This window comes from Rhipicephalus microplus, chromosome 3, assembly GCF_043290135.1.
Source record: "Rhipicephalus microplus isolate Deutch F79 chromosome 3, USDA_Rmic, whole genome shotgun sequence".
In the NCBI taxonomy this organism is placed as follows: domain Eukaryota; kingdom Metazoa; phylum Arthropoda; class Arachnida; order Ixodida; family Ixodidae; genus Rhipicephalus; species Rhipicephalus microplus.
Genome location: NC_134702.1, coordinates 196,544,872 through 196,571,764, shown reverse-complemented (window position 1 = coordinate 196,571,764; position 26,893 = coordinate 196,544,872). Strand labels below are relative to the sequence as shown.

General features: G+C 42.6%; 1 protein-coding gene across 2 annotated transcripts; it reads right to left on the bottom strand.

Moving 5' to 3' along the window:
* Positions 1-2,852: 2,852 nt before the first annotated feature.
* LOC119169208 (monocarboxylate transporter 9) lies at positions 2,853-26,415 on the bottom strand. Of its 2 annotated transcripts, XM_075888575.1 has the most exons (5): positions 26,178-26,415; positions 25,615-25,758; positions 20,255-21,142; positions 7,547-7,847; positions 2,853-2,995 (listed from the first exon to the last, which is right to left on the bottom strand). In XM_075888575.1, the coding sequence occupies exons 1-4, from the start codon at positions 26,380-26,382 to the stop codon at positions 7,561-7,563; spliced, it is 1,524 nt and encodes a 507-aa protein (XP_075744690.1). In that variant the 5' UTR covers positions 26,383-26,415; the 3' UTR covers positions 2,853-2,995; positions 7,547-7,560. The 2 variants fall into 2 exon arrangements, with proteins under 2 accessions (XP_075744690.1, XP_037276218.2); XM_037420321.2 differs by lacking the exon at positions 2,853-2,995 and having other exon boundaries at positions 6,520-7,847.
* Between the last annotated feature and the right edge of the window lie 478 nt (positions 26,416-26,893).

Sequence of the window (26,893 nt, the reverse complement as noted above, 5' to 3'; positions counted from 1 at the left end):
AGTCAACTTGGACGCAAGCGATTGGCTCGCTGCATGTGTAGATTGTCTTCAAAACACTGTGACGAGTGATCACTGGTCGAATGTCCAAACACGTAGAAAGTAGTATACCAGGTATGATATTGGTATTTAAGCCCTGGGCACTTTTGCGATAAGAGAGGATGGAGGGGAAAATTACGAATCCTGAATTATGTTATTTATGAAAGAGCATGGCACAGCGCTTTTGCGTCAAAATGGGAGTGAAAGAAGAAAGCGCGAAAGCCACCTTCTCAGAAAATTAGTACCCGTCATCACGCATAATCTCAGGCCGGGCAACCTCTTAAAAAAGTGCTCGGTGACACTGCGGATCAAACACAGTACCTCCTAGATTGCAGCTGAGTGCTGTAATCGTTTGTCCACTGCAGCCGTGCTTGGTTTGCCCTATTGCTGATGTATCGTCAATGCTTCGAAAGACGCCAAATGCAAAAACGTCCGGTTAAACTTGGTCGAAAATAGAAAAAATTGTTCGAATGCGTCTGCCCAAGGTTACTAGAAGATAAAAACCGCCACGTGTGGCTGTATAACCGTGCACTAATCGTCTTGTAGATTACTGTCATAGTGTTGGGATAGCCGACACTAACGTACGCTACTTTCTCATAGTTTGACAAATATCAATAAAAAATAAAAATATATATCGGCTTGTGACAAAGATAGTAAACTAATATGAATTCACTGTCACTAGTGTGACTTTCACTAGATAAAAACTCAGTTTGTTTCCATTAGAGTTATTCAAGGAAGATTTGGTTAATTAACTCACAACTCGCCTAATTAGCATTGATTCTCACATCTAAAGACAGTCACACTTCATCTCGCTTTCTGTGTGGCTGTAGCTCCCATAAAACACGTACTCCACTTTTTTATGCTCTCCAAGCACCCAAAGCTGCTTTGCGGACACTTTCCCTGACGTCTGCTGGGCGAGAAAATTGTCTTTAATAGTTATTATTTCGATATCAAGCTTTCGTGGAGACGAAACTAGAGCCTCTCTCTCTCTCTCTCTCTCTCTCTCTCTTTGTCTTTTTCGCACGTGAAATAACGTCTCTCGACTTCAAGACTCGTATACACGTCCCTTCCTTTGTTTACTAACCCCAACAATGCTGGACGAAATATTTGCACCGTGTTTTGTGAAAAGCATTAGCACTGAAACACCTCCCGATGAGTCTCCCTCGTTTAACGTAGACACATATCTAAGCGTAAGCCGTGCACGTTCTCTTATTTTGGCTTTATAAAAATGCTGCGGTGCATGCAACCAGCGAAATTCCACTCACAATTTCATTTGATTTCTGCTGTTCTCCATTTGTGCACAATTTGTCCGCAGGCACAAAAGTTGCTCCTGTGTCTTGTAATAAGGATATTGTAAGAAGACAACTTTTTACGTCTCGGTACAAAACAACCTTACGTTCAACACCATAGCGCGCTCGATTACACCGGATCGGTTGAGTAGCAGCGCAGCTTCATCAAAACGTAAGGTAACTGATCACGTTACACAGGGGAAGACATTTGGGGCACATTTTCAAACATTGCATGCATCGATTCATGTGTGGTTTTATTGATGTAATGCACCGGGAGTTTTGCTTACTTGTGCTTGGCGAGATAGTGTGTGGATTGGTCGATGGCCTTAAGCCATCGAGCTATTTCCTTTTTAGCTACAGTGGTTGATGAAAGGCGAGAGCTTGGTTTTGCACAGCACACAAAAACGTCTATTACAACGTACGTGGCATCCTGTAAGTGCTGTAGCAGACGCTCACCAATCTTGAACTTAGATGCAGCAAATCATTGGCTTTTATCGTACACTCTTGATTTTAGACGCTTTGCGTACTACCTTGATAGTATGGGCACACACTTCTTTCTTTCTTCGTTGTTTCATCGGCTATCGTGTGCCCTCCTCTCCCTGTTAAGTGCTGAATAAATTAAAGTCACACCGGCGCTATAGTAATCCCTCCAGATAAGAGAATTATTGGCTAAGAAAATGCGTAGCCAAGAGAAAGCTTCGTGAGTTCAGCCCCAGGAAACCAAGAGAATCCTGCTATACGCAGATGCTACTTGAAAATACCGCGAAAGTTGTTTCTGTTGACATTGCAAATACGAATGCCTCAAATATACTAAATAGAGTAGCTAGAACACTGATTAACAAGGTGTCATAAAACAATACCAAGAACGACAGTGCTGGAAATTTAAGCGAAGTATAGCTGTAGTGATCGCCTCATTGTATGAACAATAGCAGATGCATGTCCACTATGAATTTAGGTTTTTTATATCCTATCTTTGCTTATTTCAAATGCACAAAACTGCAAATCTTAATCCCAAAACCGTTCGAAGTGCGCCAAAAATATTTCATTTTCACTACTAGCGTTCTCTCAGTAGAGACTAAAATATTTCTTGATTTCAAGACCAAACTTGAGAATACCTAAAACGAGTGGGTTGAAGGTATATGTTGTCGGTTTTAGCAAGCCCGCCTGAAAATATTTTCATGGTTTTTCTTGAGCGGATCAAATAAATGAATTGTTTGTTTTTCCACAACACATATCAGACAATTGGCTCCTCAGCCCTATCACGTTCTCTATTGAAAAAAAAAATCTCTAAAGAAAAAGCCGTACCTCGATGAATGCAATTCTAAACTTCTTGCGAACTGTTGTCTTCCTTTGTTAGAATATACTAAATGACCACTGAAGAGAGAGACACTTAAAAGAGCACAATTTTCAAGAAAGCAGTTTTCAGGAAATAAAATAAGCAAAAACCATCTCCATTGTGAGCAGAAGTTATGGACAGAAGTCTTTTTATAGAATTCAAAACGTAAGAGCAATTTTATATTTCCTCCTTCTCTTTATTAAAAAAAACTTGACGGATCAGTTCTGTAGCTGCTGAACATGATGCTCGCTTCAGTGTCTTTGATCTTTAGTTGTGAGTGTGCATCGCAAGTCAATGTGTGGTTCCGATAGTTCTTCTGCAGCGTGACTTGAACCTTATAGTTTAGAAAAACGAAAAATACAACATTTTCAGGTTTTCTTAGCACCTAACATATGTTGGCGTAGTGCCCCGCCGCGGTGGTCTAGTGGCTAAGGTACTCGGCTGCTGACCCGCAGGTCGCGGGTTCGATTCCTGGCTGCGGCGGCTGCATTTCCGGTGGAGGCGGAAATGTTGTAGGCCCGTGTACTCAGATTTGGGTGCACGTTAAAGAACCCCAGGTGGTCAAAATTTCCGGAGTCCTCCACTACGGCGTCTCTCATAATCAAATGGTGGTTTTGGGACGTTAAACCCCACAAATCAATCATATGTTGGCGTAGTGCGATGATGTCCTCTGAATCAGTGACGCTCGTCCTTATCAGCCCACAAACCCATCTTAGGCTTCGATTATTCGCTTGTCACGAGCATTCGAGGTGACGGGAGAGCAGGTTATATCTGGGTGAGCTAAGCATCGCCTGGCGAAACACCTGTATGTTGCACTAAAGCAGATTTATCCCGGAATAGTTTCGTAAACTAAAGGAGAGCAGTGATGCCGGAGTGTTCTCACTTCCTGCTTCCCTTGCATCACGTAGCAACGGACACCAGAACCTCCTGCCGCATGTCGCATGCACTGTGCGCTACACTTTCTGAACGTGCGGCTAAGCCTTATCTTAAACCGTTTTTTATCTTGTTTCCTGCTATTACGTGTTTTCTGCGTCAAGAACTCATCAAGTTTTTTTTTTAACCTCAGCGTTTCAGGTGCTCGAAAACGCGCAGTGCGTTAGGATTGATATAAAAGCTGCCAGAGATGCCCAATTTCGGTGCCTCATGTCAGCCCCTTAATAAAGTTTTTACAATACGCCGAGAAAAACAGAAGTCACTGGTGACGCCAGATGAATTCAGTTTTTCGACGGTAAGAGGAGTGCAAACATCATCATAGCGAAAAACTTTGGAGTCTCGTCTCCATAAAAATTCAAAGCTCGAGCCACTCCGCACACTAAGTCTTGACGGCGCCTCACACGTCCAATATTATTGGAATGTTTTTCAATCTGAACTTTTCTACCTGGTCTGTAGCTGTTCACTACTTGTGAAGAATGCAGCTGATAGATAGGCATGGTAACTTTAGGCTGATTATTTACTCCTTCTTAACAGGAAAGTGGCTGGGAAAAGAACGAATTCCTTCCGCAACCATTTTATGTTGTCTGCCTGCGAAAAATATTGCAATAGGCTGATAATATTAGCAACCACGACAGTATATGCCCATACCTAACAACTCGCCTGAAGAAAGTCATCTATTTCAATGGTGTATCCAAAGGTGAGGGAGACTGAAAGCCCGGAATGTTTTTTTCTAATTGTGAATCTGAATGCAAAGCTCACAAAAACATGTAAAGTAACCCCCGTCCTCCTCTCAAAAGCATTCTGGCTGTACCACTTCTGTCTTCATATTTGAAGTTTATTCGGCATTTTGCTTTCGTTACAGCCAACAGCTAAGATAATGAAATCCCAAGTACAAAAAGCTATACAGCTGCAGCTTGACGCGTATTTTGCCCCTTTCAATTGGCAACAAAAGGACAGCATGCAGATAAAATGCATAAAAATTGAATGATTGGTTGATATGTAGGGTTTAACGTCTGAAAATCTCCACATATATATGAGGAATGCCATGGTGGAAGGCTGCAGAAATTTCGACCACCTGAGGTTATTTATTGTGCACCCATATCAGAGCACCCGGATCTACAGCACTTTTGCCATTATCAAAAATGCTTCAGCCGATGCCGGGGTTCCATCCGAAACCTACGGGTCAGCAGCCGTGTACTCTAACCAGTAGACCTCAGCGGTGGGGCAAACGGAGAAAAATGCAATACATATTCCGCGCACCTCTATGTCAACACCTCTGCTTGTAGGTCCGGATCCCATGAGTTACCTACCGATAATGTTCAGTTTGTCAGTAACACCTCTGCATACCCATCGTTACATACTCCAATCTATATATGTGCTGTCGCGGGCATGGTTACAGGGAACGAGAATCGGGTGACCACGCTCATCGGAGCGGCACTACGGCCGCCATGCGAACTATTGCGGCGCAAGCGCAGTCAGCGCCACCGGCTAAGTTAGCGGCGCGTCGTCGGCTACGGTGCCTCCCATTTCGCTTCGAGCGGTGAAACCTAGATTGCACGCGTGCGAAGTGGGACGCATTGTAGCAGACGACGCGCAGTGAACTCCGCCTCTGGCGTTGGTGGCGCTCAAGCCTAAATACTTCGCGCGGCGCCCTCGTGGTGACCCGAAGAGAGCGGCTACGGGTGCCACATTCTTTCTAACAGTGGCCGCAACTGCACACCAGTGCTATAATACATGATAATAGACTGGCCAATGTTTGCCACTGTTCTTGATTAGCATACCAGTGCTGCTTTCGCTTTGCCTAGCACAAAAAATATCCATTTCTCTTTGCAGGTACGTGTGATTTGTCGCTACAAAAAAAGTAACGAGATGCCCACGTGCAGCACTGTATCTCAACGCAATTATTACATCATAGAAATATTTAAATACAAGGACACAAATACAATTTGTAAATGTATCGCGATACAGAAATACAGCTACTGAGAAATATTCCTAAGACACTATTGCGTAATTCTGCATCCAGATATTGCCCAGCCTGCATCAGTTCACCCAAACCACCAGAGAATGTACTGCACGCACTGAAGTGTTCGGTGTCTTCAGGAAAGCATGAAAAATGTCAGGCCTATGTTCTAGAAAGCTTCAATCTCTTAATCATCACGCCACCAGGAATTGAGAACAAATACCGAAAATCAATATTCAAGCTTTCATGACCCATATGCTCGGATATACCCAAACTTCTGCTAACTGAATGCAATAGGGTCAGAGGTGTTACTGCTGTTTTTATGTCTCTCACGCCAACAGAACACTGGTGTTCCAATGGTTACTGTCGTTTGGTTACTGTGCAAAAAAATAAAATCGGCAGAATTGGTATTTGCATGGACCCCAAGAAAATCAACAAGCACACAAAAACAGAGCACTTTCAGTTCCACCTCCAAAAGCGTGAAGATATTGAAGGAGCATTAGATGGCGTCACAATATTTAGCTGCTTGAGCACATATTCTAGCTTTCAACAGATTCAATTTGACAAACAGTCCTAGATCTACGCTTTTGATACTCCTTTTGATGGGTACCACTACCTTCAATTGCCCTTCGGTATTGCTTCAACGCCTGAATTTTTGAATGAATGATGAGTCTGGTATTTGAGGGCCTTACTAATGTACACGTGTACATAGACAATATTTTTGTGTGGGGAGAAAACAAACAGGAACACTATCAGACTAATCAATGTCATGAAAGCAGCCTCAAAATCTGTCTTTTTCTGCTCCTTTCATGACAGTGCGACGCTTGAATATCTAAGTTTGGTGTTTCGGAAATTCAACTTCTTGGCGACAGCATTTAACAAGACTGGATTTCACGAAAACCAAAAGTTGTCAATAGCTTTTTGAAATGCCAGAACCGTAGAAAAAAAGTGATGTTTAGCGCACGCCCAATACAATATCTCAGCTTTATTTTGTAGATAAGTGTCTTGAAAAGTTGTCTCTCGTGTACGCGATGCAGTATGACCACTCCGATAGCTTTGTGGTAGATTCCCGTATGTAGGCAAACTTTTCGTGTCTGCCACAGATATATTCGTGAGCAAGAAGGCTTATCATGAAAATACACAAACACTGAGTCTCGTAGAACGACAAAGGTTGAAAAACAACTGCAGTACATCGATGAGTAATTACTTCAGCGATCTGACAGTAAACAAAATAATATGTCTTCGTATAGAAAACACTCTAGAATTTATAGACTTAGGCCCCTGTTTGTAGTTATCATTGTTTCTGTACAAGTAATCAATACAGTGGTGTTTAAAAACAGGTGAAAGAACGCGCACTGCCCGTGAAAGTCAGAATGTTGAAACTATAAGGTGCGTAATATCAACAATACGTAGCGTACAAAGGGAGATGCCACAGTCCAGCACTGTACGGTACTATATACTTCAACCCTCGTGACTTCTTCAGTCAATACCTCATCATTTTGAGGGCTTTTTCTTGCGTATGATCTACCCCCGTAGTATATTTATATTGTAGTTTTTTACTTGTTTACTAATGGTATAGCTTCAGTGTGGTCTCAGGCTGGTGCCCCTTAAAGTGACTTGAGGCTTGCATTTTGAACAAATTTGACGAAGGCCGTGCCATGGCCGAAGTTTCAAACACTAATAGTATGCGCTTTTTGTAAGTGTGCTCCTGTATATCTTTGACCAAATATGCGCTGGACTGAATTGCGTATGTCGCAGGGGAACGGCAATCATGCTTTCACAAGGTCATGAACAGTCGTGTTGCTTGAACGACATCTATGTAGCCGATATGTAAGCGTAAAGGTTCCTAGGGAACGAGTTCCCAGTATTGAATAAATTATTTAACAACCCGTATTTCTCGGCTTTCCCATGCTCCCGTATGCAGTCGCTCTTTTCTTAACGAACATTTAGGCACTTAAGGGGATAGGAGTTCACTTGTTTTAGAGGACCTACAAATCCGTGAAGTCTCATGATGAACCACTATGGCACTCCAGAGTCGGTTTTGGCGTGCTCGATGCTGTGTATTCTTCTTCGCTGCAACCAGGTTCCATGACCACAAAGCCAGGGTTACAGTAGATGGCATGACCAGCAACAACGAAGGCTTCTGTCGCTCCCTCTGCAGGTGGCTGCCACGCCTTGCGCTTGCGGCCCTCGCTCAGGCACACGGCTATCCAAATGAAGCCCACCACGAAAAGGCCACACGATAGGAATCTGTACATGTTGTCGTAGGCACCTACGTTGTCTCGGAAATAGCCTGCAGGTGACGCAATATGCAATATTTAGTTCCGTGTTTTACTAAAAAATATCAAGTTAACAAGAAGAAAACACTAACAAGCAAGCCGGGTAATTTCGAGCAGATGAGCCATTTGGTTTACCACATGTTTTAACAATCGTTGTCACCATGTTTTAGGGTGTTTCTGCACTTGAGCGTCATGTAAATGCAGCCACCACGGCAAAAAAAAATTAGGCCCACACTTTTTAGCTTCGAACTGACACAGCGAAGTAGCGAATTATTCACTGCGTTGATAAAGCAAGTGTGCAGTTTCGCTGTCATACCCTGAATGAAAATCGGATTGCTTCATTAAAACACATGTATATGACGAATCCCTGTGATGTCTTAACCGCTGCTTAAATATATATACTAGAGTATTCAACAGTTAAAAAGCAGTTGTAGCAAAAAAAGCTTGTTTAGAATATGTTTATTATTGATCTAGAAACTTATTTTTCCCGATCCTCACAAAAACTGAAAGCTGCATTTGGGTGTCCAATTCCTTCATGGAATAAAAGTCGCACCACTTGAAACGGTATCTGTTATAGCATATCAATTGTTATAGCATACCAGTCGAAAATATTTGTTATATCATACCACTTGAAAGGATATCTGTTATAGCATGCAATATGAGTAGGGGATACTCATTTTTCAAAGCAAGGTAGGCCTTACATGCGTGTCCAGGTGGTGGATGCAACATTCCAAACAGTGCAGTAAGGTCCGGTGGGGACCTTTCTTGTCTAGGCTGTGACACGACTGTCCTAGCTCTACAGGCCGTTATTGACACCTTAGAAGCAGTGTTACCCTAATTGAAACGTAAGGGTTATTACATTGAACATAGTCCAGTGTACATGAAATAAATTGCAGTAGTATAGAAAGTTGAGCTACTTGGCACGGATGCATTTTTTATTGCAGTGCCAAATCGAGGAAGACGGAAGACGTAACGGACGGAGAAGAGTGCTCACTCGCAAATGAAAGTTTTATTTGAAGAACACAAGAACGTGCTAAAAATCACAAAAATACAAAACGATGAAAAAAAAACTTTATCAACCTTTTGTATCACAATTCCGCAAAAGGAATTGAAAGTTACAAGTATCACCTATCGACACATGTATTGAGAAGATATGCGAACTGTTTTTCTGTGAGATACATCAGTGTCTCACTGACATATTCTTTATCCGTTCGTTTAACATAGAAAACTACTACCACTTCCGCAGTTATATGAGATCCATGTTTTGAATAATTTCTATGTCGGTGAAAAGAGGTGAACAGACACACGTGCTGCAGTGCGATGCCAAATGCGAAGCGTTCGCATTCTTGAGTGAATTTCTGTGCTCTTTTAAGCTCACATCAATACAGCGGCCGCTCTGCCCCATGTATGGCCGACCATATGCAAGAGGAATCTGGTGTACTATACCGTGCTCGCAGGGCACAAAGGTGGAAGAGTGATTGATTACATATCTTTCCTTGTTGTTTGCTTCATTTTTCTTCAAACCAATGCAAAAATTCTAGAAAGTTTTTAAGGAGCCAGGAAGGCTAATTTTTTCCCTTACCTGTAAGCGACATCGCTCAAAGTATGCGATAGTTTGTGTTCATACAGTAGTATTACTACTATTTTGTAGTAGAAATGCCGATACAAAAATTTCGTCGAAACATAGATCACAGATAGCTAGCGATAGAAGCTTTCTTTGTTAAACGAATGGATGAAGCATGGGTAAGTAAAGCCTCGACGCATGTCACAGACAAAGAGTTTGCATATCTTCTCAGCACATGCGCCATTAAGTGATATGGTTTGCAAAATTTCATATAAATTTTTAGTACTTCTGGGCAATGTTTTTGTGCTTCTTTTTTTGTGAATTTTTTAAACATTTTTCTCACATTCTTATGTTTTTCGAATGACCCTCATAATGCTTGGTGCTCCAGAAAAACTAGGCGTGTCAACCATTTTGTGTTGGGCGTCGTCTTGGAAATGTCTGCTAGAGTATAGAGGCCAGGGAATGACTGAGCCGCAGTCGTTGGTGGAGCTTTCGGACCAAGAGATTACGGCTGTTTATTTTGTCATCCAGCACTGAGAGGTCAGTGACCATAATGTTCTGCCAGAAATTGACAAGAACGAAATATGGGAGCTCTGCGTTGTTCAAAACTCACGCAGAAAGCAACCGCATGAGGCGCAAGGCTTTGCATAGCTGCCGTGCTATTCTAAAGCAGTGGGTGTTTCTGATCTGAATTTGGCACTAAAGAAAAGCGTTCATTACAGAGGATAACTTCCTGAAAACATTTAAATAAACTTGCACATCATTACATCTCAATCGTACTTGCCAATGTAATTACATACACGTGTCATATATATATATATATATATAAATATATATATATATAAGATTTCTAACAAACAGTAGTGCCAAGGAATGTAAATAGGAAGAAAGGAAAGTGGATGAAAAAATAACCAGCCGTGAGCAGGAATCGAACCTACGACCTTCGAATAACGCGTTCGATGCTCTTCTTTCCCATATATATATATATATATATATATATATATATATATATATATATATATATATATATATATATATATATATATGTATATATATATACATATATATATATATATATATATATATATATATATATATATATATATATATATATATATATATATATATATATATATATATATATATATATATATACACTTAAGCGACGTTGTTTCTTAGGGACCCCAGCAACGCTTTGCTGCCTTCCTCGAACCATTTACTAAGCCGCACATATCTACACACTTGGCAATAGCATGTGGTCTAAGTTTTAAACCACGTAAGGTATCAACATGTGCATGATCAGTGCACCGCAAACCAAACAAAAATACTGATCTCGTGTTCCGGCTCTTTATAGAGCGACCCAATTCATGCGCATTTATTGCACACTAGTGACTTATAATGCCTTTCATCATAATCTATCGCACGGAAATCAGTATTATAGGTATGGGTTTTTTAACGATATGTGTGTCCGTTAAGTGACGTATTTTTTTTTGAAATCTTGCGTTCTTTCTTTTGCCCATGTCACGGAGAAGTATATTATCGGACGTCACGTGCTAATGAAAACAGCCTACAGGCATACAAATACCCGCGCTCAGCTAAAAGACGAGTACTACGATCCACGTAGGATGGCTCCATGGCAGCGTTCTTTCGTATAGAATATTGACAGCGTCCAGTGCTTGAACCAATATGGGGCAACATCCCACAACACGATACCTGTTCTTTTAGACCTAATGTCCTTACGCGTTCTTCAAGGAACGCTCTCATAGAGAGGCCGTACTCATGTACACTGCCAGATCTAATACGGCCCCGTTCCACACAACAATAGCTTCACGATTTATATCAATATGCAAGCCGAGCGGACAATGAGTCTCACCATCCTGTACAAGGAACGCTGGTATTGAGGCGCCCTATGTCTACTGAACAAACAGTGCCACCTCTATTCAAGCTCCGTAACACACATCGTCTTCGCAGTGCACGCTTATCAAACAATTGCAGAGCTTGCAAAGCCGTGGCTATGCGAACCTCTGTGATCGGGTCTCGCGTGGAGGACTGATTTACCGCAAATGCGGTAAATCAGTGACTGCACTTGTAGCACAGTTTGTGGCTCCGTTTACACATGTTATCATCCGTAAATCCTTCTTTTCATCAATAATCAACAAGACAAATCAATGTTGATATATCATGTACTGTCGTGCACGTGAACGCCAGCCATCTGTTTGAGAATAGGTGTATCGCAAATACAATGTTCGGTAGGGCTAGCTGATTTCGCCGGACAGGAAATAAATAGCAATAGGCATTGATCTTGAAGAGAACTTTGGCTGCGCTGGTCATTTTCAAACCAAAACACAGAGTCTATCTTGCTGAATAAAGAAGTTCGAGCCTCTCAAATATTTTTGTCCATTCGGCTAACTGGTAAGTTCAAGTACAAATTGCAGCCTTGTTTGCGGCATCGCCAGGGTTTCTTCGTTGCCTTAGCAGTGAACGAAGCATTTGGAAGTCAACACAGAACTAAGAAAAAGAATCAGCAACTAGAACTTGAAGGGCTCCGATATTCGACTGGTTTCACTTTTGCGCTCTACAAAACAAACAAACAATGAATTGAGTTTGAGAAATTGTCTGCATATAGCGCCGAACATTTTGAATATCCCGTAGTGAAAGAATACTGTCACACTTCAAAAAGCAACACTGCAATTGTTGACTCTTAGATCTGTTATGAACCGTCAAGTAATATAACCCTAAGGAATTCAGTTAACAAAAATTACATATGACAAACTTTAGCCCTCGGGCATAATTTTTTATTTGAGGATTGTACAAAACGTATGCCTCCTCTATTTTAGCCAAATGCGCCTGATCTAGCTGTACTCCAACCTAACCTCCAGACCTTTCCTGTTCTCACACATCACCTAGCCTTCACGTGTTCTTTACGGTTATGGGAGAGAGAGCTCCTTATGGAGTACCTCTTGACGGAAATCATATGAAGGGATTCTTTGCTTAGTTGTGTACAGGTCCGTGAGGTGGCATCTTGTATTTTTTGTGTTCACATTATTGAGGGTCAGGCTGGCTCTACGATAGATACGATGTTTTGAGTTAGCGTATCACCGTTCACAGAGCCTTGCGGGCAATCGATGGGGAAGCGTCATTGGAAGCGCTGCTGTGTGATGCGGCGGCATTGCTTCGAGTCGCAAAGAAGGAGCACAAAGGAACAAATCCGACAGACCGATGGTGTTGGAGCAGGAGATACATCTATCGCATCTATGGGGGAAAGCGCTCGGATGCACATGTGGTGGAAGCAGCTCCACTCATCATGTAGCATCGCATCACCTCTCCCTTAACTAAGGTGGACCGATGGCTCCAGTTGAAAAGCACGTGTTTGTACTGGCATTGAAAGAAATAAAGGAGAGAGAGAGAAGAAAACGAGAAAAAAGGAAGGCAGGGAGGTTAACCACATGCTAGTATCCGGTATGCTACCCTAGACTGGGGTTGGGGAATAGGGGATTGAAAGAGAAAGAGAGAGATAAAAAATAAATAAGAGAAAAACACCGAGACACACGCACACACCAAATAAGTCCACTAAGAGGCGTTCCGATAGTCTAGTAGTTCGTAAGAAGCCCCAGTTTCTTCTAGAGGCGTTCCGATAGTCAAGTAGTTCGTAAGAAGCCCCAGTTTCTTCTGTGACGATGAGTCATGACGATGGCGCAGTATACTTTCTTGTGGCAGCGGCTGGTCATCTAACCTGTTCAGTTTATTAGAAAAGTGTTGTCTTTCCAGGTTATATTTCGAGCAGTCACACAGGAAAGGTCGAATTGTTTATCTCCGCAGTGTGCACAGTCAGCGGATTCGGCCATACGAATGCGGAACGCGTACGCACGGGTAAACGCGACTCCCAACCATAGTCTGCACAGAGCAGTAGCATCGCCTCGTCGAATTTTTAGGGGCGAAGCTCCTTATGGCATGGCTTTTGCGTCCCTCGTAGTATGTAACCACCGGTGGCACATACACGAAATAGGTATAACATTTGACCTCCAAGGTGGTGCCGGTGAAAGATTTATTCTGTGCGTTGTTTAACAATAAAAAATAGTGCTCAATGTACATGCAAATGGCTGCTAATGGGGAATGAGAGACAGGAGCATTCGGTTTTTAGTCAACGCGCACGCTGCGATACCCATTAGCAGCTATTGGCATGTGCATTAAGCACTATCGGACAAGAAAGGGTTGCTACAATATACTCGCTTGGTGTAACCTCCTTAGTTTTGGAAAGGTTTAGTGAGCGTTGAGCCGCAGGGCCATGAATACAATTAACTAGTATATACCATGAAAGAATTCGAGGTGGTTAAAGGGGGGAAGCAGATACGAAGCGCAAGCCGTAAGAAATTATAAGCTGAATCCTCCTGTCTCTCGTTTCACATTAGCAGCCACTGGCATGTACATTGAGCACTATCTGACAGGAAAAGGTTGCTACGTTATACTCGCTGGGCGTAACCTCCTTGGTTTTAGAAAGGTTTAGCAAGCATTGGGCCGCAGTGCCATGAATACAGTGAACTAGTATATACCATGAACTCAAGGTGGTTGAAGTTGGGAAGTAGACCCGAAGCGCAAGCCGTAAGAAAGTGTGCGTGTGCCACCTCTCGTTTAGTCCTTGGAATGTCCACTGAATGGCAATGCTTCTATATGAGAATATATGATAAAAAGATGCGAGAAGGTGGGATTTGGAGTGTTGAATAGATGGACGAACGGACACACAGACAGATGCATGGATGGACGCATGAACAGACGCAGGGGCGTATGCATGAACGAACGCAGGGACGGGCGCATGAACAGACGCATGGACGGTCACACAAACGGACGCATGGATGGACGAATGCTTCGCCCCACTCTCCATCATTCACTCCGTGGATATGCTGCCATTTTTTTGTTGGAAGCTGCATGCTTAACGTTGGATCAACGCATCGTATTCTTGGATGCCTAAAGAGAGGCTCATTTCAAAGAGCCATGAAGCGTTGGCGAGCAAGCATGCGGGGCCTCCTAGCAGCGTCCGTCCTTGAGAGAGGTATTGACTGGTCGTTGTCTTCTGTATGGGCTGAACGGGCAGCTTGATCAGCTCATTCGTTACCAATAATTCCTCAGTGGCTTGGCAACCACTGAAGTATAACGTGGTGCCCTTTCTATGTTATATGGTGTAGCACTTCCGCTGTTTAAAATACCAACTGCTCGTGTTGACCACGGCGTAGAATTGACAAAAGTGACTGCAATTCCGCCTTGCAGTTGCATAAAATCAACCACCGTTGCGTGCTTTGGTCGTTAATGAAACGCAGCGCAGCGCGAAGCGCTGCAAGCTCTGCTGCCGTTGTTGTGGTTGCATGAGCTGTCCTGAATTTGATGGTTGTGGCGTGCGTTGGAATAACGACCGCCGCAGTAGAGCTGTTTGGAAGTACGGAGCCGTCGGTGTAGACATGGGTGCAGTCTTGGTACTTCTGGTACAGCAGAAGAAAGGCGAGCTGCTTGAGGGCTGGTATTGAGAAATCTCGTTTTTTTTCTGGATGCCTGGTATTGTCAGATTGATGACTGGCTGTTTAAGGCACCATGGAGGAATTGAAGGTCTCGCCGCGGGAGTAAAATCAGTTGGTAGGGAGTCACCATGTGTAGTTATTGTTCGACAAAAGGAAGTATGAGGTCTATCCACTGGCAGAGAGGCTAGGTGGTGATGGGGAGTCCGGCCCACATGCCTTATGTGTCCTCAAAGCTTCAATTTCAATATGGGTCTGCACGAGGTGGTCTTTGTCTATAGCTATAGTCGCTATTGTTGAGATACCCTGAGGCAGACCTAGACATATTCGAAGTCGAAGCGCTTGTGTCTGAACGCTTTGGATCATGCGTCGACTTGTTTTGCTGGCGTTTGATAATGCAGGCAGACTGTATCGTAAAAAGCCAAGAAAAAGCACCCTGTGCAGTCGTAACACAGCATTAGGCTGCATTGCCCAAGTCTTTCCAGCGAGAAACTTGAAAAGATGGTATATGCCTGTCAATCGCTTTTTCAAATACGACACATGAGGGCTCCATGATATGTCTCTGTCGACTATGACACCCAGAAATTTGTGAGATCTACGATATAGTATATTTAGACCGTTAATTGACACACTGTAATTGATTGATAGATATGTGGGGTTTAACGTCCCAAAACCACTATATGATTATGAGAGACGCCGTAGTGGAGGGCTCCGGAAATTTAGACCACCTGGGGTTCTTTAACGTGCGCCCAAATCTGAGCACACGGGCCTACAACATTTCCGCCTCCATTGGAAATGCAGCCGCCGCAGCCAGGATTCGAACCCGCGCCCTGCGGGTCAGCAGCCGAGTACCTTAGCCACTAGACCACCGCGGCGGGGCGACACACTGTAATTCGACATAGGTTTGCGCGTAAATGCCAGAAGAGCGCACTTTCCGGAGGAAATTTCCAGGCTGCGATTGCGTAGATACAAAGCAGTTGCAGTAGCAGCTCTCTGTATTCTCGCTCGTAACTGCAGGCGAGGTACCGCAGATGTCCAGATGCAGATGTCATCATCGTATGTTGATAGATAATTATTGTTTGGTAGGTGCATACGGAGAGCGATTAGTGTTATAATGAATAGCACGGGGCTCAGTACACCACCATTAGGGACGCCACGACAAATGAAATGTGTAGACGTGTTCGCAGTCTCTGTACTCACAAAATAGAATCGCATTTGGAGATAACTGCATATCCACTTAAACATTCGGCCACCCACTCCAATCTCTTCTAGTGCGGTAAGGACGGCTTCATGTGTAACGTTATAATAGGCTCCTTTGACGTCAACAAACAGAGAGGCGCAAAGACGCTTATGGCCTTTCTCGTGTTCAACGTACGTGATTAGATCGATGTTGCTATCGATCGATGATCGACCACGTCGAAAGCCAGCCATGGCATTTGGGTAGATCTCATGATACTCCAAGTACCACTCGAGTCAACCGAGAATCATTCTCTCCATCATTTTACCCACGCAACTCGCCAATGCGATCGGGCGATAGGAGGAGAGTTCCAATGATGATTTGCCAGGTTTTAGTAATGGTACTAGACGACTAGTTTTCCAACTTAAGGGGACAGTACCCTGTAGCCAACAATCATTATATAGCTGAAGTAGAGCTATTCTCGCGCGCTCACCCAGATGACACAGGGCTCTGTAGTAGATTCCGTCAGGTCCTGGTGCGGAGGTACGTTTGCAAGAAGCGAGTGCTGCTTTGAACTCCTGAATGGTGAACAGGAAGTCCATACAGGAATCACGTAGTGGCGGACAACTGCTAGAAAGTGGTGAGCTGCTGATGGCTGTAGTTTGCCCTGATAATCCGGCACAGAACTCTTCAGCAACGTCCACATCTGGTCGATTTTGGTGAAGGGCTAAGGTATGGAATGGTGACTTCTGAATGGGCGATGACCGCAAACCTCTAACCGTCCTCCATATCTGCGATAAAGGCTTACGAGGGTCGAGTGACTCGCAGAAAGTAATCCAGCGGTGGAATTCTAGCTTGTCCAACCGACGTTTGATCTTCTTCTGCATACTTCTAGCAGTCCGTAAATCTTCTATGTCCTTCTTGCGCCGGTACCTTCTTTCAGCTCGTCGTCGCGAGGCTTGAAGCTGCTCCAGCTCTATGTCGATGTCCATGATTCTTACAGGGCATGGAATCGTACACACAGTCTCTTTTACAGTGCTCTTGATGGTCTCGTCTAAATCGGATAGGTGTTCTTGGCATTGGTCTTCCATACGAAACTGAAATTTTTTCCAGTCCTCTCTTTTAACCATGTCGCGCACTTTACGAGGCGATAATTCTCTGATCTTGAGGTATGTTGGAATGTGATCACTCCCGTGCGTTTCTATGTCCGTGAACCATTCAGTATGTTTCACTAGGCTTCACGAAACAAAAGCCAAGTCGAGACAGCTACTGTATTTGGAGCCACGTAAAAATGTAGGACTGCCATCGTTCAGTAACCAAAGTTGGTTGTCGGAGGCAAAAGACACCAAGCTTCTGCCCTTCATGTTGGTATTCTGACTTCCCCTTAATGTATGATGAGCATTAAAATCCCCAATGATAACACACAGGTCAGGAGTTAACGCTATGATGTCTCGTAGTCTTTTTTGATCGAAACGGCTTGATGGTGATGAATATGCGCCAACCACAGTGATGTTGAGCCTCCTCTTTTTTACTCTTAAGCATAAGTTTGGTTTCCGTCATGAGGTGGTACAGGTTGAACGATGTAAGTGAGGTCTCGGCGAATGTACGCCAGAACCTTGCTGCTTTCAGTAACAGTAGACGACATAAAAGGTTTGTATCCCGAGAGTCGTATTGCACTCGATAATTTCGGCTTACAGAAGATGATTACGGGAAGCATATTGACGTACACAAATCGACGAAAGTCACCAATGCGCGATCTCAGTCCCCTGGCATTCCACTGCAGTATTGCTGGTTTACGAACCTCATCCCTGAAATACAGTGGTGGCGTTGACAGAACACTATATGGTAAAATTCGGCACCCATACTCACTGTACGCCTTTGCTTTAGGTCGTAGTTATTGGTTAATTCATAAAGCAAACAATGACATTCTAGTACCTTGCCTTCTCAAGATATTTCTTTCGACAATTCGCACGTACTTTTGCTACTATACTTCGCTGTCTGCAAAGTGTGTATGTTTAGCAATGGTGAAAGGCGATTTTATTTTTCATCACTTTATCGGGCATCATACCTGCATGTTTAATCGAAATATAAGTTTTGAAATTTCCGTATTTATTTGACGCAACTTCTGCTCCATACTCCTTTTATTAAATTATCTGATGTAAACAATAATTGCCATAGCTGTGTATTATTATGGTAGCGTTGGTACCGGAATATCACTAAACCATCTAGATAAAGCCATCATAAAAAATACACAAACATGGCAATCAGCGTTTCCTTCAGGTAGGTACTTCATTAAAAAATCGCCAAAATACATGACTTCAGCCACTGAAGTTATTTATCAATTTAGTATTGTTCAGTTGAAAGCCATCTTGCTTATTCATATCCGCTCTATAATGCATAGAAACACAAAAAACCTAAATAACATTGATGTGTTATTATAGCACTGTGCATTCGTAGTAGGAGGACCCATTTGTTTATATTTCAGTCGCTCAAGGAGGCTTGAACGATACATATTTTTTGTACGAACGCTGAGGAAAAACTGCTTTTTGTAGTACAACTTTCGCAACCTCATGTCGTAAAGTGATATTCAGGCTAAAACTTTTGGAAAACAGCAAACTAACAAGAGTTATTATTAAAGTCTCTAAACAGTCTAACTCGCGGTTTCTTCGAAAATTATTGAGATCTTAGATGGGTTGGTTCCACGCTAAGCATAACAAGTGAAGTCGGCGTAACCTGAATGAAGTTTAGGTTGGTGAATCAATACTCAAAACTAAGCTTAGATTAATATATGTACTAGGTGGAATATTGAAAAGAATACTGATATCTTTATACTAAAGTACAATGAACTGCGTTCTCAATGAAAATATGAAATATTAAGTTCTAGATGTTTTAGTCCGCTCCAAGTAGCATTTAAAATTCATGTGTGCACAAGACATGTACAATTTTTTCAAACACGCTTGAGCAAATTAGAAAGATTGATGTGGAAGCATGAGAAAAAGTTTTCGTTATTTAGCCTACGCAGCTAAATGCACTACGAAACACCTTGATGCGTAGAAAGAAACACGGAAAGAAATTGGCAGCACTTAGGTCATCATTTTACGCCCCATACCTGCATACCTCGTGCCTACTTTATATGCCCCTTTATATTGCGAAGTGCGCCTCAAAGCACTACATGACCTATTTGAAAAGGTAAGTGACATTTTTCGATGAAGGCTAACACAATGCTGTTAACTCATTAAATAAAAAGCTTTCGTCTTGCATCGTCTGAACAAGCTCACTACAGTCGACGAAGCGAGTAAAAAAACCCATATTTAGCGTAAGCCATAATAGTCTTAAAGGGAGTGGTCAGTGTTTTCAAATATAATATAAAAGTAGTCAACTGCTAGATAGCGCCGAACAAAAAGCCTATTCAGTAACTTCGAAATTCTTTGCGTAAGAATGTTTCCAGCACTCTGAATCACCATTAGTTGCTGCGCTTGACTAATCAACGACCATGTAAATGATTGCCTAGTAAGAAAATCCGATCCCGTAAGTATACAACGGCATCAGTTGTTCTTATGTACATTTCCTTGCAGTGTTCTTTCACAATTTAAGTGAGTGAACTCTATGAACCGTTGATCAGTGGGTTTATAATTAATGGAAAAAAGATTAGTAACTTTTTGCAAGATGTACACCTGAACTGTCGAAGCTTGGTATCCTTAGAAATCCTCAAATTTCACTTCTTTGTTAACGTCACTTTTTCTCGTCGCCGACAATACTGTGCTCAAACCGATAGGCGATTTTAACATTGCTGGCACAACGTTCATTCATTTACTGCACTTGTAAAGAAAAAAGGACCAAGAAAAAAGGTAGCAGTGAATCACTACATTACATATTCGTATTTTAATACCGGTGTAATTCCTATATGGTAATAAAGCATGAGACATAATGAAGACCCTAGAGTTTAAGATCAAATTATGCGGTCAAGAAACCTGCCAGAGCGAGGATGATGAATTCCGGCGAATGGCTTGGAAGAATATATTAAAATATTTTCATTATTCACTCTTTTTCTATTAACTCAAGGCGAATTTTATTAAGGGTTCTAGAAGTAGCACTTGGGTTCATTAAAACAGTTTCTTCTTTTTTATGGAAATCGTTTAGTCAACAAAGGACCATATAAAACACAAATATACCTACCTATGAAAAGTGGCTTCATGATAAACAACGGACCGGCAACCGTACCGACGATACCATAGCTGATGGGAAGCCTCTGAATGCCCATGTAGTCAGCCATAAGAGTCGGATACATGGTGACGCCGCACCCAATCGCCATAGAAAGGCACAGACAGGCGGCCAGGAGCTGGTAGTAGCCATGCACAAGTGGAAACACTTGAAGCACTATGGCCAACCACAGGTAAGTGAACATGGCCAGAGTACTGCGCGTCACGTACCCTCTGTCTGCCAGCAGCGGGATGCACAGGCGTCCGAACGTGTCAGTCATGGAGAAAAGTGGTATAAGTCCCACGGCTGCTTCCAACGACGTGCCCCTGTCAATGGCAAAGTCAACAATCGTGGCCATGAACACGTCAAAGTTGTAACCAAACAAAATATACGTCAACGTCACCACGTAAAACATGGGACTCTTGAGCACCGTGAATCCATGTCGGAGACTCCAAGGATTAACGTGTCTTTTTGGTTTCGGTTTGGCGTTAACGTCTTCTGTGTTACTCGGAAGCATGCCGTTCTGGGTCATGTTCGATCTCTCTCTGATGACTTCTTTCTCAATTGTAAACACTTCTTTGGCGTACTTGGAAGCCAGTTTGTCTTCAACACGTTTGCGGCGAATCCACGGCGGCTCTTTCAGGAGGAGGCTAATGGGGATCACGTGACCGACAATAGCGCCGAAAATCATAATGCTGCTCCGGAAGTTGTAGGTCTTCTCCAGGTACAGCAACAGCCGCGGAAACACAAAGGCCGAGCTCGTGGAGCCAGTGTAAGTGATGCCGAGTGCGAAGCCCCTGTACTTGTCGAAGTACTGGTTGATGAAGACAGGAAGAGTCATGAACACCAGGCCTGATCCTATGCCTTGAGGACATGCAAAGGAAATATACGTTATATAAGCATGCGTTTGCCCAAGGGTGATTGCAAGACCGATGGCAGGCCGTTTTTTTATTATGCTGACAACCATCAAAGAAAACAAATACATGTCGCCATGCATGAATGAAGAATATATTTCAGAGATAATCAATGGGCGTTTGCATGTTCAACTAAGAAATCAAAGAAGAGTGACAGAAAAGGAAACCTGTTTGGATAAGGCATGAAAGTAAGGTTGTAAATGCCAAGCAGCTGGTATACGGCTTATTTTTTATTGAAGAATTAGCCAGACACGATAAGAAACGTCAAATTTCGAATATGTGTTTTTCATTTCAGTCAAAACATTCGGCTTACCTTCGGGGTGCTATAGTAAACGTTCAAGCTAACTAGCCGTAACCAACAATAATAAGCAAACAAGTAGATAATATGCACATGAAGCACAAGACTTCCGAAAGTGAGTTCATCTTGATGTTTGTGTGATTGCAAGCGCAACAGCTGTTGCTTAGTCTTCTCATAACCCGTTTACATGTTTCTAATGCGCTATCATATACACGTTTTCGAGACAGTCTCTGTCATCAGCGTTTGCAGGCCTCGACAACAAGCCACTTTCCGAAAAATTAATTTTAGAATGCCGGAAAGATCGAGCTTCACGCCTAAGTGCGATGAAGACCCCGTTGAAGTTTCTGCCACCAGCTCGCTTCGTCAAACGGTTGTGACGTTCTAGTGCGTGGTGTTTTCGCATCCGTCTCTTTCTCTCTCTCTTTTTCTCTCTCTCTCAGTCTCTCTTTACTTCTATCTCTCTCATTTCATTTTCGTTACTTTTCTGTCTCTCATTTCACCATCCCCAGTGTATGGTAGCAGACCAAGTACTTGTTCACCGGTTAACTTCTCTATTTTTCTCCATACCATATCACTCTCTCTCATGCTTCACTCACAGCGCTTAAAACAGCAGTCGCATGTGAGAGCACAGGTGCCTCACACAGCAGTGGATAGAACATTGATCTAAATGAACACAGGGATTACTTAGTAGACTTTCAAATTTATGCTCACTGCGGGCTCTTGATGAGGTAAGTTCTCGAAATTCAATGAAGGCTTGCGTTAGAGACGTACTCACCAAAAGCGTTAAAGGAATTTTTAAAGACGGCGGAATCGCTAACAAGTACTAGTAAATAACAAACGTTCATTTGTGTAACGTATGACATACTTATTATGCGCAGTATTATATACATGTTCATAAGGACCACATGAGGTTGCTACTACATTGTGCCAGTTGGATTGAATGTTAACTAGAGAAAGTATGACATACATTTTTTTTACTTTCAAACATTTCTTATCTTTTTGTCGGTGTTTGATATGCGCGTATGAGTGTGTTTTTGCATATACGTGCTCGGCTGTTTTATTTCCCGTGTACTGCTTGCTATTTTTCCTTTGATACATTTGTTCAACTTTCACTCAAGGGGAGGAGTCGCCGGCTCCTTGTGTGCTAAGATCTCCTTATATAAAGTATCTATAAAACAGGAAGGCGTTGTCGTTATTAGTAAAATGTATGACCGTAACAGCAGCACATTGATACAGCACGGTTGCTCAGGCTAACGAACTATGTCACGTCTCTTAGCTGACATTTAAACTACTTATGAGCTCTAACAACAATGCAAAGTAACACCTGATTTTTGCCGCTACACACAATGCGTGTTAAAGCATCGAAACCTTACGAAACAGCCACGTGCAAATAATCACATGTGTAAATAAATAGATTCACATCGGTAACAAGTCCTATTGAAAAATTAGGAAGCTGCTTGGGGTTGTTTATAATCTGAAACGATCAGATGATTGCACATCATCGTGACGAAAAGGAGAGCTTGGCGTATATTTTGGGTTTATTGTATAATTTAGCAATTTTTATTTGTTTCATTTGAGCTTCACTAACGCTAATCTTGTTAAACCATGTATATAAGCGAGATCGCTACGCCCATGCACTTGTTTACTCAACATATTCATATGGCTTCATTGTGAAGTATTCTGCAGGTTAGATGCTACAATAAAAGATAACATGTAGAAAATGAGCTAGCGGAAATTCATAAATACGCAATGTTACCAATTAGTTTCGTTTGTCAGAAAATGGTAAGTGGTCAGAAGGTGGTGGACTTATAGTAAAGATTGCAAATAAAGATATTGTAGTAAGTGAATGACAAACAGTAAGATAATAATTTTGTAGGTTTCTCATTCCTAAACTATGATGTGTTGTGCATCGCTGTAATGGATGAAGGTGGGATTTTCAACCAGCTGCATTTCTTTAATGTTCACCTAAATAAAACTAAATCAGCCCCTATCATTTATTTTGGGAAGTGAATACGCTCTCCATCTCATAATTCATTCCGAAACATTAGCATATGTTGAGAAAGCACCTTTACGCAACAGTGTTGCTGTAATCATTGTGTCATTTATTGTTGTAGTTACTGACTCTCCAATTGATTGCCGCGGCGATTTCTCGAAGCCATCGAGCCCGAAAAGAATTGCTGGGATCTGTTGTGCGCTTTAAGCACTTTCTCTTTTATGTCGTCCGGACGAGCGTGATCTATCACACACTGTAGAGGGGTGTCTCGAGGAAAAGAAGCTACGTCAGCGAGCGTCACCACCATGAGCGTAAGTTACCAAGCACGAATGTTCCCTTATCTTGCGATTCCCATGTGTGAGTGCACCTACTGTATAATGTTACATTCTTATGGAGCGTTGTGGCACCACGTGACCGCACCCTGCAGCAAGAAGCACCTCCAGTGCAAATTTCGCTCTCAAATGATATCAGCTGCTGGTTATCAGACTGCTCTCAATTTTCTGGTGTTCAACACCATGCTCAAGAAACTCCGTCAGGGGGTGATCATAAATCTCATTTTGAAAAATACAGCTTGGCAAAGGGCAACAATGCTTTCCGCGTTTAAACAACGCTAAGCGCACACGTTTGGCAGATTTGGCATATAGTTCATAGCATGTCTGCAAGCCACCGGGTATGTCCTCTACAGACTAAAGAGGCGCTTCAAGGCCCGAATAAATAATTATTTTCATTTAAATAGCTTTGGATATGAATAATTGGAGCGTATTCAATGAATCACTGTTAACAGCGTTGTTTTCAATCTTGTCTTAGAATCAGTTTTCTTTTCGTTCTCTATAGGTAAGCTGTGAAGCTTAAAGCGTTATTTCCTAAGCGTACACTTTTTCAACACTCTATATACTCTCGATAATCCACAGCCAATGAGATCTTGTGTTTTCAATTGGCTGAGGCGAAATGTTGTGATGTCTTGATATCTTCCGTGCACTGTATGTACAGCTCATGCATTAAATCGCTTTCCAGTATTTGGTTCTTCCTAATTTTTGTCTCCTTAGCGTCACTAGTAGAGTGTGGTTTATTCCTCGGAATCGATGCTTCGGGAGTAAAACAAAGAACAAGCATATGCGACCAGTTCTACTAAGGAGACTTCTGTGAGGGCTAAAATGATGTAATTTTCTTTTGCACTGCTTCCACAACGTTTCTGCGTTGGGCATGTTTACTCATCGAGTTCGTAAGTGATTTACCGGTTGTTATAATTGTGGTCGTGTGTATATGAGCTATACTGCTGTGTAGGAGCAGTTAGCAGTAAGCAGGGATAGAGCCGTTGGAAGCGTTTCGTGAACTGAACTCGTTTGTTCGTGGATGTTGCCTTAATTCATGTAAATTATCATGGGATCCCCACGTTCAATCTATGATGATGATACTTATATTAGACCTGGTGTGAGACTGGTATGTCTCATGAAAAATGCTGTAACCAGCCTCCTGTATTTCCACCACCATGACTGAATGTCTCACAAGCATTGCAACACTATTCAAAGCCTGCACGCACTTGACTTAAAGCGCAATGATCAGCTGTGGCGCTTCGCTCCAATGTGAGGTTGATGTGTAAAGATTTTTTGATCAGTGCTCAATCAATGATAAAACCCTGTATTACGTATCTAGGATTACAACGAGTGGGCATCACAGTAGGTGGTCACTGTATCTCGGGCACACTGTATTATTTGACGAGGACTGTACAATAGTTGCCTCTAATAAAAAGGTGCACGTGCGGGAAACCCGAGTAACATTGTAAGCCTTACCATGAGCAGCACTTGTAAGTAGTAACAAATTGCGTGATGCACCTGTAGTGTCCAATAGTTAAGCAGCATAAAAACAGTCAGAGATAACTTCCGTAAGGAGAAATCATTTAGAACACTCCAATGAAAGACTAATGCAATGCGATTGTCTATATACATTCCCTAAAACTCCCTATTCCGCCATACTTATATGTGCCCAAATAAACAATATGTAATTGAAATATATGCTACAAATCGGAAACCTACTGCCTTCTCAATTCCATGATGATATTCTGAAATAACAGATTCTGACAGTGACTGCTCCTCGCTTCACTATTCAGAGTGCGAGTCATTTGAATTCTTACCAAAAACTATTCCCTGAGTCACAGCAATCCATATTATGCTCGGTGCGAAACTTGAGGCAATGATTCCTCCAGCCATTATTATGCTGCCTGCGAACATGACCGGTGGCGGTGTGTATTTCTGGCTGAGCGGTCCTGCCACGAGTCCTGCAGAAATGAAATATAGTGATGAATCATCCATAGACTAGTCTATAAAGATAACTATCAAGAAGGTATAACCTGATTGCGGATCATTCACTATGGCAACTTTACGTTACCATTAACACTATGAACAGTGTTAATGCTTGCATGCAACCGAGCATACGGAAGACGACACTATAGGGGAGGCCAGTGGTGCAGCGCCTTCCACTTGCGTCACAGTATCAAACCAAGAAAATTTTTATCATCACTTGGCTAAAACGTACCTTTACATAGCCACCATATAACTTTTATCCCTCCTGATAGGTAGGCAAATTGTCGATATATATGGTGATTTAAGTACAATTAAACATTGTTTATTTTTAACTACAGACCATCATTCGCTTGCCTCATTGTATATTCGAAAAGACACATTTCAAATCCCTCACCAGCCATATTGGCCATGGCTCCCATGAGGCAAATTGGCCAAGCTGCTTGACCATGGTCTGCTTGGAATTCTCTCATGATTCCGATGTAAAGAAAGCCCGATGACCGTATGGTGGCAGAAGTGAGGAATGTGGTCATGGCGCAGATGATAGCCACGTACCAGCACTGGTCCACGCCCCGCGGAGCTGCTGCTGCCTTGACTGCCATGTTTGGCTGACTGGCTCTGCGTTCGTCTTTTGATGGCACCCTAAAATGTAGATCGATATTTTAGTACATACTAAGGCTGCGAGACAATACACACATCACTTTCACGTCATGCATGCCGCCTCCTCGTTAAAGCAGCTTTTGATCACGTTCCCCATTTATTGTGCGCGGCGTCTGCTTTGACGCACTATTTGCCAATCAGAGTTAGAGCGCAAAGAGAACCCCTATGCGTAGCATGCATTGAAACTGCCTCAAAATGTACCGCTAACAATTCAGAGCACCTGCACCAAGGCGTTACAAGGTTGTCGTAGCTAAGCCAATTATACAAGAACCTCGTTAGTACGATGACGGCTTATGAGTTTGAGGTGATAACGATTTTTCTGGGGTTTTGTTCAAGGCCCATTAGGCTGTATTGTAAAGAAGTACGGTTGTTGCGCACCATTTTTCACCCATCACGCTCGATACGAGGGTACGCTACCATGCATGACGGCAGTTATAGCCTGAAAACAAAACG